Consider the following 13,901-nt stretch of genomic DNA (forward strand, 5'->3'; position numbering starts at 1 on the left):
GCCACACTTTTATCTTTGTGATACATTTTGTCATATGAATTGATGCACACTTTCCTTTAAAAAATCAACACTTAGTAGCGCCTTCTTGTTTATGCTCAAAATCTAGTTGTTTCAGTTGTTATGTTTCGCCCATACTATAGGTATGGGCTAAACATATTGTCCCTGTTTTTTGTCGTTTATGCAACTTACAATTTCCTTGCATCGTATTTCGCTCTTGGCAGATCTTCGGCTGTTTCCTTGCCTGGGAGACGCGTCACGTCAACATCCCGGCCTTGAACGACAGCAAGTACATCGGCATGAGCGTGTACAATGTCGTCATCATGTGCGTCATCGGGGCGGGCATCTCTTTCGTCATCAAGGACCGCCAGAACGAGGCTTTCGTGCTGACGTCACTCTTCATCATTCTCTGTACCACCATCACGCTCTGCTTGGTGTTTGTGCCTAAGGTTTGTAAGACGGCGTTGGCTTTGTAGCTGTTTCATTAGTTTCATACACATGGTTTCATTCTCAACGTTTGACATTAAAAAGGATTTGGCAACAAGGGAAGTTCCAGTCTTACGGTGTATTCATGTGACTCAAACGCAAGTTCGGGAGGGTCTCTGATAGATACTAAATCAGTTTGCTTGGCGGAATGCTGACGTTTAGGCCTTTGTAGTTTCAGCATTCGTCTTAATTGCTGAATGCCTTAATCAGGAGAGAATGAAACCGGCAAGTGAACAGACGGAACCGTAATTCTTGCAGAGTGAAATGTGTCAGAAAGCCAGTATTGTCCCCCGCCTATGTTTAAAGACAGCTGACTGATGTTTTAAACAATATTTTCAATGTTTAATGCTGGTGACCATGAGAAACATGACGTGATCCCAGTAGTGATTCACAAGTTTCGGTGTCGTCCCCCGTCTCTAGTTAAAGACACTTCATAGTTAATAATGTCATATATTCTAACAGCTGGTGACCATGAGAAACATGGCGGCCGAGGAAAGGACGAAGTTCAAGTGTATGCTGACCAGACGCGCGGGGTCAAAGGGCACGGATTCCGACAAGCAGATGTCAGCCGCAGAGAAGACCAGAAGACTGCTCATCGAGAACTACAAACTCAAGAAAACACTGCAAGACGTAAGAGTTTTAGATTGTAAGAATATTCGGCCTAAAATTGTCTTGCGCAGTTCAGTACTAGTGTACTTATTATACAATAATGGTGTATGACACCTTGAGGTGGTTAACTGGTTATGAGAAACATTGCGTTTATGAGTCTGGGACATTATCTGTCTTAACCATTCAGAATCTTACAAAGTAATATGTATATTGCCAAAGAAGATGATTGAAAATAATAATCCTTATAGAAGGCTGTATATCTCAGGAAAATAATTCTGTTTCAGTTGCATGGTTGAGATCGAGACAACGCTGTTAGATGACGCTCTGTCGTCATAGAATTAAACAAACTATGCCGCATTGTTTTAGAAGATGATGTATTTTTTGGTAACGTTAAGCTGGTATGCATCCAACATTTATCGCGTTCCTACACCCCAGAAAACCGAACAGCTAGACTCCCTGATGAAACAGCTCCAGGTGGACAGTGACGTCGACGCTGACGCAGAGACGACGTGCAGTTACGTCAGAGACGCCTGTCAGGAGTCCCCGCGCTCACCAACGATGTCAGGTCAGAGGTCATTTGTGTAACGTCATCCACATTTGCGGCTGTCATGGTAACATCGTTGGAAACTCTCAGCGAGTAATTTTTGTCACATGTTCGTTTTTCCAGAGCAGCAGTAATCAAAAAGAAACAAAAGTCATGAGCCTCTTAATATCTTTGGCAAATGTATAAAGAATGTGATGCTGAATACACAGCCGTCCATACGACGTCCCTGGTTTGCTCAAAAGTACAGGAATTTATGATAATCTATCCGAAACGGGATCAATTGTGTTTTGTGGCGTTTTTGGATGCATATTTTCATCAACAGCCTGTTGACAAAATCAATATTTCCTACAACAGAATACTTCACCACGTTGCCAAGGCCTGCACGAACTTCTAACGTTTATGTCTGCTTTCCATGTAGGATCTTTCCTCATAGTCCCTGACGGACGGAAACACAAACCGACGAGCTCCACATCCTCCTACTCAGCAGGCAGCCCGGACATGGACATGTAAGCACTCTGTTCAATCACCAAGGGTTATTCTTATATCTTTCCTTTCGTTCCAGTTTCACAAAGGCCATTACAAATCTGCACTACTGCTCAAATCAGCATAAGGATCACATGACCGCTTTTTGTTGGCCCTTTAATTTATTTTTAATCGGCACAAGCGTTAAGGACCAATTCAGAAGTGGGCACATAGTGAACCAGTGTCTACTATGACCATTTCAGCCTTCATGTTGTGGTCGTTATGGACAGGTTTGGCTGTAATATTGTTCATGGCCACCACGAAGTGTCGTAGCGTTGTATAAAATGTTTTGTTTTTCTTAACTTCGAAAAGGAAAACGTCTTCAACTCAGTCAAGCGTTTCCTTCAACTTGCCGCCATCTTTCTCCGGAGGCAACCTTGGGAACGAGTCCAACCGGAACATCAAGATGCACCGGAAGTGCAATGGAACGAGATTGGAGCCAGAGGAACAGAATAAGCCAGTTGTGAGAAAGCAAATCCTCATCACCATGGTAACTAACGTCTGAAGTCTGCGAAAAGCTGTTTTTGTCTCAAAGGTACTTTTAAGGGTTGGTCAAGCCAAGGGGGTTGGTCAAGCTGACCGAACACCATCTTCTACCCATACACATGTAACAGGGTAACTGCTCATAGAAAGCAAAGATTTTATCTATCGTCTTGTACATGTTAAAATCATTTAGGATGTGCTGGATATCAGTTTGATATATAGTATGAAATCTTGTGTTGTTTTTGTACGTGAGACACTTGTGACAGTACGTTTCAAAGTTTTTATAAGGTATATACAACATATTGAAGTTATTCATTACGTATCGACTTGTCATCGATGTAACCGTTGTCAGTAATACACGTGGAAATCTTTAAATAATCTTCATAGACATAATTATCAGCAGGGTTGGTATAAACAAATTGTCCTGATTGTTATCAACGGTTCAGATATTGTATGATATTTGTGATGACACGTTTATATCGTGAGTACAACCCTTTGAATATATCTTTATACATTATTTGGTGACAGTCTGTGCAAGTCTACCTTTACAGAACTGAACTCTTGAAGTCTGAATGCTGCTAACAACATGGAGATGTGATGTCAGTTGTGAAATTCATAACGATACTATGTGATGTGTCGTTACGCATAGTTTTCCCCGGAACTTTGCACCAGAGAAACATTTTACACGTTTGTCATTTCAATACTTCACTTGCACATACCCTTTAGAAAATTGTGATACTATAACTTTGACAGTACATTATAAAGATGTAAGCTACATAAACGTTATGTACCAAAAATCATTTGCAATGAATTGCTTTCTTCTTTGCTGAAGTGTTAAATAATCAACCCTTGTTATTCATAAAAGTTGATCCTCTCCATATCACACCTCTAGTAGCCCTCCCACTACAGGGAAAGGTCTCATAGAGCCCTGCACAGTGAGAGTCTCTGTTACACAGACTAACACCATGGCGTGTTCCCTGTTTTGTCCAGACTCCTGTGTAATGTTGAATTTCGTCAGCTAGGTAACGACTCATTTTAAAGAAAATATTCCAGTCAGCTTCTCTGCCATTGCTCAATCGGATACAAGTGTAACCACGGGTTTTCTTTTCTCACAACGCAATCCACATATTGTACACGAGCGACATGTGTCATCCATCGGATGACGCAATCTACATAAACCTTTCTTTGGACGATTGAAAACTATCCTCTCGGATAAAAACAGTTGCTTGAGTCGATTTTGCAGCGACTGTTGCACAGCAGAATACCCAGGGACCTGCAAAATTGAACAGATATTAAGATATTACATCAAAACCTTCCTAAACGTACGTATACAGGCTATAATAATTAAGAGACTTATATTTGAATTCAGAAAAGAACGCTTAATAGTATATGGCGCATGTTATGAAATGCTTGAAGAGAAAAGGGCATTTCCCTACATATACGAACCAAGGGCAGTTAGTACGCTAAGTAGATTGATTATTGGCAATTCTTTAGCAGTAAAGGACTTTGTATATCAATTAAGCAGCCATGGGGCCCCACATCGCCATGTTTTCTCAACAACTGTCCACGTATCAAGATTAATACATATCCATCAAAAGGATATTGAGGATCTAGGTGTGAACAAACAAGCACAACCAAAACAGTGCCCTGTTGGAAGTGGACCTCATATAGTAGGTAATAAAGAAAGCACAAGCACGTACCCGGGTAGGTAGGACTCGCACGTCAGACCGCTGAAGTCCTCCATGTCGCACTCTTCTATCGCCGCCTGCCGGTTTCCGTCTCCACAGAACGACCGCTTGCAACCTGGGGGCGAGCGGACATATGTGAGATTTCACTGCACACGCAGGAGGGCGGGGGGGGAGATGGGAGAGAGACACACACGTGCACAGAGAGATGAGAAAGGGACAGGCAGAGAAAGATGGACAGAGAGACATAGAGAGAGAGAGAGATACAGAGAAAGAAGCCAAAACAAGACTTCAGTCCGTCGGGGTGAAGTAAGTAAACATGGCTGACCGATGCAGCTGTCTGTGCTGATTTGGTTGCCGTCGTCACATTCTTCCCCCGCCTCGTCATCCACGATGCCGTCTCCACAGTAGGACGTCTGAGGGAAAAACACAGTCGGTTCACAGCGACCTCTAGCGGAGCCCTGCTGTTACAGGCAAGTATGTTGGGTTACTGGCTAGATGGCCTTTCAGCACTAGGGACAGACGCTGTTAGAATTAATCGGGACCTGCACATACACACTTTTGTGCTGAGGAAACAATTTATATTGTAAAAAACTTTCAAAATCGCACGTGAAAGTTGAATATTTTCTCATGTTAAGGTTCATCACATCTAGAGTTTACAGGATTTTGAATTTTCCACTCGGAAAGGAGTGTAGCCATCTTAGCAACGTCCGGGGATCTATGATTTACTAACAGTAACCTATCTCAGCTGTTCATTAAAATTGTGAAGACTTGATTATTGATGTCTGTGGTTCAGTATTCAGGGCAAGACGTAACCGACTATGTAAAATAGCGCATATTGAAATCTGTGTGTAAGTAGACGACTCCCCTAGCCTTCTAAGAAATGTACTCTGTGCATGACGCGATGTATGACTAATCCTGTACAAGGCTGTGCAAGACGGCACTAGGCTCTCCATTGCCCCTGACACTATTACTCCTTTACCACATCCTTTATGACTAATCTTGAAGATGTTGAGAAACGCATAAAATTAGGAGCACAGTACAGACCGACTCGAGTAATAGAGAGGAGAGAACATGTGAGTTTGGAATAAAGATCTTTTCTCGGCCACGGCAACAACTGTAGTCTGTCTTCACTTTCCATCGAAGAACCCCTCTCTGCTATTCCTTACAAATACGCACCCGCACAGGTCGCCACTGCACATCGTCACGCAGGTACAGCCGCTTGATGTCTCCCCTGTACACGATCATCCCCTCCTGGGAGATTCTGTTCATCTCTTTTTCATCAGCAACCCACTGGATCTGAACAGTTCACACACAGAATTGCAAACGATTATGAATATGGGATTAACAAAACTAAACAAATCATAAAAAGATAAACAGGTATTACAACAACACAATCTGCGTGGAAACAGATGTATAATTTTTGATTATCTTTCATTTCATTTTGTATAATTTTTTCAGCTGACACACATGTCAATGCAGAGCCAAGGTTGCCTACCTAGCCTTAGCCTGGATCTGAACAGTTCAGAAACGAATAGGGATATGAGAATGATGTTTATGATAATGATGTGTATTGCAAAATCTTGCCAAAAGGCTAGTTTCAGATACCAGGTTAGATGAAAATAAAAGAAAGAAAGTATGGGACATGTGGCTAATCTATAGCTGAATTCTGAAACTTGTTGGACTAGCTCGACTTCATTGCAAATTGGTTGATGCTGATTTACATTTTTTTTAAAGATTCAAATAAACAATAATTACTATAACCCTTTTATTCATATCCGTGGCAACAGATCATAATCTCTAACTGTGAATACCAGCAGTTAATGTTAAAAGCATAACGTACACTCATCATGGAAGTGGACGGATTCTGCAGGCCGTTTATACAGTTACACTGCCCGGGTGGTCCTGTAGGTCCGCGAGTACCCTTGTCGCCTTTCTTGCCTCCAGCTTGAAAGAAAGAAAAACTTTTTCGTCACGTTCAAAGTGATAGGACTTTGGATCTTGAGTCATTATGGTCTAGAATCTTCATCAAAGATCAACACATATCCTGTACCATTGACCAGCTTTTGCCTAATTCTGATGATCCCATTGTCATTGAAGGATTCAAGTCAGTAAGGTAAAGCATTGGCATTAAACCAAAGCAACCACAAAGTACCTGATCCCAACATGCCACACAAACATGGTCCCTATTTTCTTCTCAAATAAAATTAATTTAAGATAGTCCTTCCCGCACCAGATGGTGCATAGGACGACCCTCATTTCCGCTTCAATAGCCCTTGGGCCACACAACTTTTTACAATCATTACAGTAAGGGGTAAGTCCATTTGTAGAGACCTCCCAAACAAAGACCACGTATAAAACGTTGACTCTCACCCGGCCCAGCAACTCCGTTGGAGCCCGGTTTCCCGGGCACGCCGGCCGGCCCGGGAGTTCCTCTGGGACCCACGGGTCCGGGGAACCCGCGATCCCCCTGCAGAGCAAGATTGGGGAAATTTGCTTTATTTCTAGATGTGACAAATAGATTATTTAAAACTAAATTGTGAGCATATTATACAGATCCCAGCCGGTTCCTTTCTTAAACCAACTAATAATTCTATAGGCAAGAAGAGAACAAGCATGCTTCTCCATATGTCAACTTAGGGATATCACAAAAATTGAAATATTAGTTTACAAGGAATCGATCCCATAGTAATTGAAGCGAACGATTTTACACCAACTGACCATTATTCAAGCAACTGGATACAATTTTCAAAACTTTATCCCGTTGCTTGAGTAACTGTCATTTGGCGTATCTTATTTCCTGGATCTCTAACCTTCATCAACGTTTCAGACAACTTTAACCTACGACCTATATAGTTTGAACTGGGATAGCGATGATTGCGACGACTCCCACCGTTGAGTCGTTCCATGCCAGGCTGGAGGCCTGCCCGCCTTAGCCCGGGACCTCAACCCCCCCCCCCCCTACTTTGCCCCTGAAGGGGCTATTTGGGGGTTAACGAATGTAGATGTAGATATAAACCTCACCTTTTTGCCCCTCCTGCCTGACACACCGGGTATTCCCGGCTGTCCGGGGCCACCAGAAGGCCCAGCTAGTCCTCTGTCCCCCTGGATAAAATTGATTGAAAACAAGGTTTGTAACACTGGCCAAGGTACAGCAAAATTATCACGTTGTCACCGGAAATTGACCGATCATAAAAGAAATGTAGAAAACAGCACAGCGACAATAAATAGTAACAATCATGTGGCAAAACAACTTTGAATTCCAAAAGTATGTGTCAATTATGAACAGGCTCATTTGAACCGACCTCATTGTCACAACGATGTTAGAATTCTTGGGAGGGGGCAACATGAGAAAAATCGGTGACTGACTGCAGTTTACCTTTTCGCCACCAGGAGGACCAGGGAAGCCTAACATTCCCTTGCAATTGGTTACAAGATAAAGAATGATAAGTAGTCAAGAAGACATTAGATAACAAAGAAATATAGATAAAATGAAACGAGTAAATAAAGTACAGTAGTTAATTGTAGAAAGCCCGATAGAATCATTATTATAGTTATAGAGGTGTAAACAATTCTAAGACGTTGGAAATATTTCAAGTCAGAATAGTTATTTTCCGGTGGAAAACATCACGTTGAGTAGTGCTCCCTGTAGGAGCTTATGCGTATTCTCCAAGCAGAGGTTTCCATCGGGGGGGGGGGGGGGGGGCTACTAAGGAGTGTCCGAGATTTTTAACACTGCCCTCCCTTCATGGAGAAACCTCTGCTTGGAGAGTCAATCCGTCAAAAGGAACAAAACGAACGAAAATAGACGGAGCTGAGTAGACATACCCTTGCCCCCTTTTCGCCCGGAGATCCAGGAATTCCAGGGTCACCCTAAACTCGGAAATTTCAAATAGTGGTTCGGATGAAGTATTATCTTATTAATCTTTATTAATAAAGCATCATATAATTAATTGTAAATTCACTGGTTTATCTATCGTATGTCAAAGCCACACGTTTTATCTAGAAAACTATGTTAAGTTGAATGAATAGTTTTATACGATTTTACAGTTACTATCTCACTTTCTCACTTTTCTATCTCACTATCACACAGTTTTTCTATACGATACCTTGTCTCCTTTTTTCCCAATGGAGCCCTGAAAAAGAAAGACAACAAGCAGCCATAATCGTTACGAATAAGTAGGTTTTAAAAACACGTATAAAATCAGCAGCTTCAAGCGTGCGCAGTAAATGTGTATTTGTATTCACGACATTAGAACTGTTACATTTGTTCAGAATCATGCAATTCATGTCTTTATATTCATTTGTGAGAAATTTTTTTTGGCCCTGCACCTTGTCTCCCTTTGGTCCTATAACACCAGGCAGGCCCCTCTCTCCTTTCTGTCCTCTTTCTCCCTGCAGATATTGAAAAAAAATACCTTCATCAAAGAACACCAATCAATTTGACACAATGACATTCCTGCTATCAACACTATGCGTTACCCTGGCATTAATCCGCATAGGCAAACAGAACCTGAATAATTGTCATGTTTGCATCTCTAGCCATACAAATTCTGGTCATCAACACCTTTAACCACTGCTCATCCAACAAGCAAGCCAACGATTCACAATTTTCCAGTTGTTTTCATGTCATTTTCTTGGCCAGTCTTTCCCCAGTTTGAAAGTAAAACATTTACGATTTACCTATGACTCATCCTCTGCTCAGATGTTGAACGCATCATCAATTGACGCAGCAAATCCTGATATGCAAGTGATCTATCGTCGATGATTTAGTATCTATCAGGAATATGATGGCATGCTCTTGCCAGGCAATCATTGTCAGCTACTTATACAAACTGTTCTCATCTGTTTCATTTCATTTCACGAGACACACAGACTTAACGGAATAACACATTTTACAACAATAAGGTCTTCTTGATAAGGATCATTTGATACACAAGCCAGCACGGTTTATACTGGGAAATACAGACTCTTTCTGAAGGATGCAAGATGCAGTAAGAGATACGCAGAGTAAGCAGTCCCACCCATCCTTACCCGCGTTCCCTCCGGACCCGGATCACCCTTGTCACCTTTCCGACCAGGTAGACCGAAAGGCCCACGCAGACCACGGGACCCCTTGGAGTACGGTCAGGAACGTTAACAAAATGTATCTGACTTTGTAGACCTGTAGCCATGCAAAGGCATCTGTAATCCACACCACCATGCCACCAGATGCCAGGGCTTCTCGAACCAGTAGGAGATGTATTCTGTCCAGTTCATTAAGCAAGACCTTGGGATTTTTCTGTCTCATATCATAGAACGAGTTTACCTGCAAGCACCGTTTCAGATGAGGGAATAGGATCAAGCAGATATCGGTAAATGAAAACGAATCATGTGAATATCTAAGAGTATGCAAATCATCCACAAACGTTGAGAAGCAAATGTCTCTAGGGACATAGGCATCGTAGCAGCTCTTCATCTTTTATCGAAAACGTACAACGTATAAGGAAAGACCACCGTCATAGGCAAGCAAACATAGGAACGACAGTTCCACCTTATTTCCTTAAAGACGATGGTTTGGCACATTCGCAAAGGGGTATAGGGAAACTCTTAAGCAGCTTCGACGTTGACAAACCTTATTACCAGGAGGACCTGCTTTACCCTGCACCGAGGAAGAATATCACATAAACTTAGCCTCCATAGCAAGCTCTAACCGGCCTTTTTTTTTGGGGGGGGGGCTAAATAATACACTTTTGCAGCCAGCCCGTAACCATCAGCCACCCTGTAACTATCTTGACGGTAAGATAGTTAGAAGGTGACTGATGGTTACGGGCTGGCTGCAAAAAGTGTATTATTCAGCGCCCCAAAAAGGCCGGTTAGACCCTGCTATGGAGGCTAACATAAACTGCAGGCTAAAGAACACATTTGTTCCATAAATCAACGACTGTGAAACGTCAAGACAACAGGAAAGACCAATGGTGTCAACAATTCGAAGGACGAAAAGACAGGTAAAACGTTTGACAACGTTGACCAACCGTTGGGCCAGTAAGTCCAGGTGACCCGGGTTCTCCCTGTAAATATAAACCCATTGCAAAACTATTAAACACATCAAAAGGCCATGATTCCTATTCCTTTATAAACCCTTCTTTCTTTCGAATCCAAATGGCTGTGGCCAACAATATCACTTTCAATCAAACATGTAGTAGATATTCATCATACACCCCTATTGGACAGGAGAAATTGAGTGGCGCGTATGACTGCCAAATGCGCTGTTCATAGGTCTCCGTCCGCCAATGGAGCCTAAAGCGCCATAGCCACTTGAAACTTAAGGCTTCAGACGGCGATTTCCGCATCACTCATACCGGATGACATATTACTACCTATGGCTATGAAAGAAAACAAACCTTTATCCCTCCCGATGATCCTGATCCTGGATCTCCCTTCGGGCCAGGGTAGCCCGGGGGGCCAGGTGGCCCCGGAGATCCCGGCGGGCCAGGGGACGATGGGCACGTCACTTCACAGGTACCCTCCGGCTACACGAGATAGAAGTAGCACGATATTAGTACGTCGGCAGAACGTAATCCGTATGCTGTAATTAGCCTTCTATCTAAACCTATTACAGCTGCCGAAAATCTTTTGTTCTCTTTGGTGAATGTTGCATCGGGGTAACAGCAGTATACTGTGTCCATTTGATCTGAGCTTTTCATCAAGATTGTCTCTACCATCTACCACAGATTGAAAAAATGGCTGCCGTATGCAGATTTAATATGTGGCCAAGTAAACCGTTCAGAAATAAAACTACCTTTGGCATAAAAACACCTGTAACCGTTGTCGGTACGGAGGTCGGCGCGACATGCTCTCCGTCGGGCTCCTCCGGAACTTCCCGACTTGGCCCGACTTCACCCGACGGTCTGAGCCTCTTTAAGACGGAGAAGGGCGGAGGTGGAGGGGGGATGGGGGGCGGAGGGAAGGGGCCGAGGCTGAAGTCGGGCATTTGCAGGAGAGAACTCGGTTCGAAGGACGAGTCCATCAGTATTTGGAACAGCAGGTCGTCAATTTCTGTTATTTTGAAAAATAGAAGAAAATTAACATTACTTCTTTTGCTGCCCTCAAAGTGCTCAAACACGCCTAACAAGAAACCATACAGGTTATAAACCATCCAGATATTCAAATAGAACACCTTTGACTTTTAGACAAAAAGATAAGTTCAATATTCTAGTATAGTTTGCAATAATTATTATATTACTCACCCCGAGAAAAGTCCTCCGACTGTACCAAATGCTCGGGTGACACAAATATAAACACAATAACCAAGTACTTGGTCCAAGTCATTGTTGTTTTTCTGTAATTGAAAATAAAACACTTCAAAATTTCAAGTAGGCCTACTAGATAATATGGTGCACACCCTTCCACGATATCTTAAAAGAATCTATATTTTTCTAGATAATCTCCCAAACAAAAGCTTCTTCGTATCATCTAGACTAGACATCAAAACAAATTAGAAATGCTTAACGTGATTAATTGTAATGGACAACCAAAACACAATATAGGCAGTCAATCATGAGGCAAATAACATGCCCATCATTGAAGACCACATCTACACGTAAAGAAATCGCAAGTCTATGAAGACGTCCGACTGTGCATGTGATAAGTAGGCTTCTTGGCGATAATTTGATGATGCAAGGTTACCAAAACTCATTCTGACAAATGCGAAATGATATCGGTTATCATAACACTGGATCTAATATTCTTCAATGGTTCGACGCCGTGTGCCAAAATGCGATGAACCAAAAACACTCGTCGCCAAGTCCTATTTTAAGCATACGAGTAAGCCTGCACGTATTAGTTAACGTAGCTGCCACCCTGATAATCTAGTCCCAATTCTAGAAATTGAACTAACACAGGACGTACAACGGTACATACATCGTTTACCTTTTCAATAAAGCGGACGAAAGCTGCAAATGACGAGGACTTGGACCAGGAAAAATGGCCTCCGCGTATGACACCGTGTGTTGTACGTCTCTATCGTAGTTTCTCCCGTATCAGAGGAGGCGAGGGGGGCTTTTGGCCGCGCCCGATCTGAGGGAGTAGACAAACAAGCTCGCGGGGAACTCGGCCCTTGTCGCGGGCCTGCCAAATGCCTCGGATAGCTACAGTTATTTGCGTAAGGGCGATCAAGGCTTACTGGGCTCGGAGCAATGCTAAAAACACTGGCGGGGTATTTGTGTCGTCGTCGAAGATGAATTACCCGTCATATGGGCGGGCGGGTAGATTTATGATGTCAGTCGTGACGTATGGCGTTGATAGGGAATGTCTCCCTTAAAGGAAAGCTACACAAAAAATTGAAAATCCTTCTATGCTAGGATTAATATATTCCAAAGTCAAATTCTTACTTCAAGTTGTTTCACATAAGTCCGTCATAGTTCTGGGATTTTCCAGAGTTTGCAACTTATGCCGTGCTGACGCCTTCTCGCCTGATAATTGAATTATATGACGTCAGTGTTTCAAATTTTTCACCTGATGATTGAATTTCAGAACACTGACGTCATATAATACAATCATCAGGTGAAAAATTCGAAACACTGACGTCATATAATACAATCATCAGGTGAAAAATTCGAAACACTGACGTCATATAATTCAATTATCAGGTGAGAAGGCGTCAGCATGGCATAAGTTGCAAACTGTGGAAAATCCCAGAACTATGACGGACTTATGTGAAACAACTTGAAGTAAGAATTTGACTTTGGAATATATTAAGCATAGCATAGAAGGATTTTCAATTTTTTGTGTAGCTTTCCTTTAACCCTGAAGTGACCGAAAGGGGTCCAAGGACCTCAGGCTATTTCGTAATGGCTTATCGTGGTAAATCATATATACTTAACAGGTATTTTGAACTTGTAACCAGTGAAATTAACTATTCAACAGTGTTATACGGTGTGTGTCATGGAAACGTCCCCTACATACACATTCAGCGAGCGCAGTGGGAATGCCTCCCAAGCTTGACAGTTTTGATTAGCATTTTCGAGTGTTTTTAAGTGACGCCACGGCGACCATGATGGTTGGTTTAACCTAGTTGCGTATGTTACGTTATGGTCACGTGAGCGCAAACATTATGTAGTACCTGACATTATACTGGTAGAGAATACTACGTTTCGTATACGTTCTGATTCGTGATGACAATGACCTATGGCCTTACCAAGTGTTTGAAAGTCAGAAGTATGTAATGAACACTCAGATTGATCTATAAGTAAAACCCATTTGAGTTCATCTATCTTGAAAATATCCCAACTATTGTCTATGAAGGTTAGACATCCAGGTAACATCGATGATGAAGGTTAGACATCCAAGTAATACGATATGCAAGGTAAGTTATTCAAGCAACTGGAATTCAAAAATCTAGCCAGTTGCTTGAGTAGGTTACCTTCTTATCTGAACTATCTACGGTTAAGTATATTTTGCTATGACTATGAAGTTTCATTTACTGTTGCTCATGTCTATAATAAGGACCCAATCGAAAGCAAATTCTAAAATCCTGCACTAGGAAATTAAATCAACATATTCCACAACATATACAATGGGCACTAGAATGGAAA

The 13,901-nt window shown here is 42.2% G+C and overlaps 2 protein-coding genes across 2 annotated transcripts in view; one reads left to right on the forward strand and one right to left on the reverse strand.

Moving 5' to 3' along the window:
* LOC136420546 (gamma-aminobutyric acid type B receptor subunit 2-like) overlaps positions 1-2,794 on the forward strand; it is a 31,521-nt gene extending 28,727 nt beyond the window's left edge. The window contains exons 14-18 of the mRNA XM_066407496.1: positions 222-446; positions 946-1,113; positions 1,528-1,657; positions 2,055-2,142; positions 2,471-2,794. Of these exons, the coding sequence (XP_066263593.1) occupies positions 222-446; positions 946-1,113; positions 1,528-1,657; positions 2,055-2,142; positions 2,471-2,663 (804 nt within the window). The 3' untranslated portion in view covers positions 2,664-2,794. The remainder of the gene's footprint in view (positions 1-221; positions 447-945; positions 1,114-1,527; positions 1,658-2,054; positions 2,143-2,470) is intronic.
* A 51-nt stretch (positions 2,795-2,845) lies between these two features.
* On the reverse strand, positions 2,846-9,962 carry LOC136420548 (acetylcholinesterase collagenic tail peptide-like). The gene is made up of 13 exons (XM_066407498.1): positions 9,941-9,962; positions 9,361-9,441; positions 8,659-8,721; positions 8,436-8,462; positions 8,155-8,199; positions 7,706-7,744; positions 7,351-7,431; positions 6,700-6,796; positions 6,170-6,273; positions 5,506-5,625; positions 4,655-4,742; positions 4,342-4,444; positions 2,846-3,914 (listed from the first exon to the last, which is right to left on the reverse strand). The coding sequence occupies exons 6-13, from the start codon at positions 7,739-7,741 to the stop codon at positions 3,842-3,844; spliced, it is 702 nt and encodes a 233-aa protein (XP_066263595.1). The 5' UTR covers positions 7,742-7,744; positions 8,155-8,199; positions 8,436-8,462; positions 8,659-8,721; positions 9,361-9,441; positions 9,941-9,962; the 3' UTR covers positions 2,846-3,841.
* Positions 9,963-13,901: the final 3,939 nt, after the last annotated feature.

Source organism: Branchiostoma lanceolatum, chromosome 15, assembly GCF_035083965.1.
Source record: "Branchiostoma lanceolatum isolate klBraLanc5 chromosome 15, klBraLanc5.hap2, whole genome shotgun sequence".
Lineage (NCBI taxonomy): Eukaryota > Metazoa > Chordata > Leptocardii > Amphioxiformes > Branchiostomatidae > Branchiostoma > Branchiostoma lanceolatum.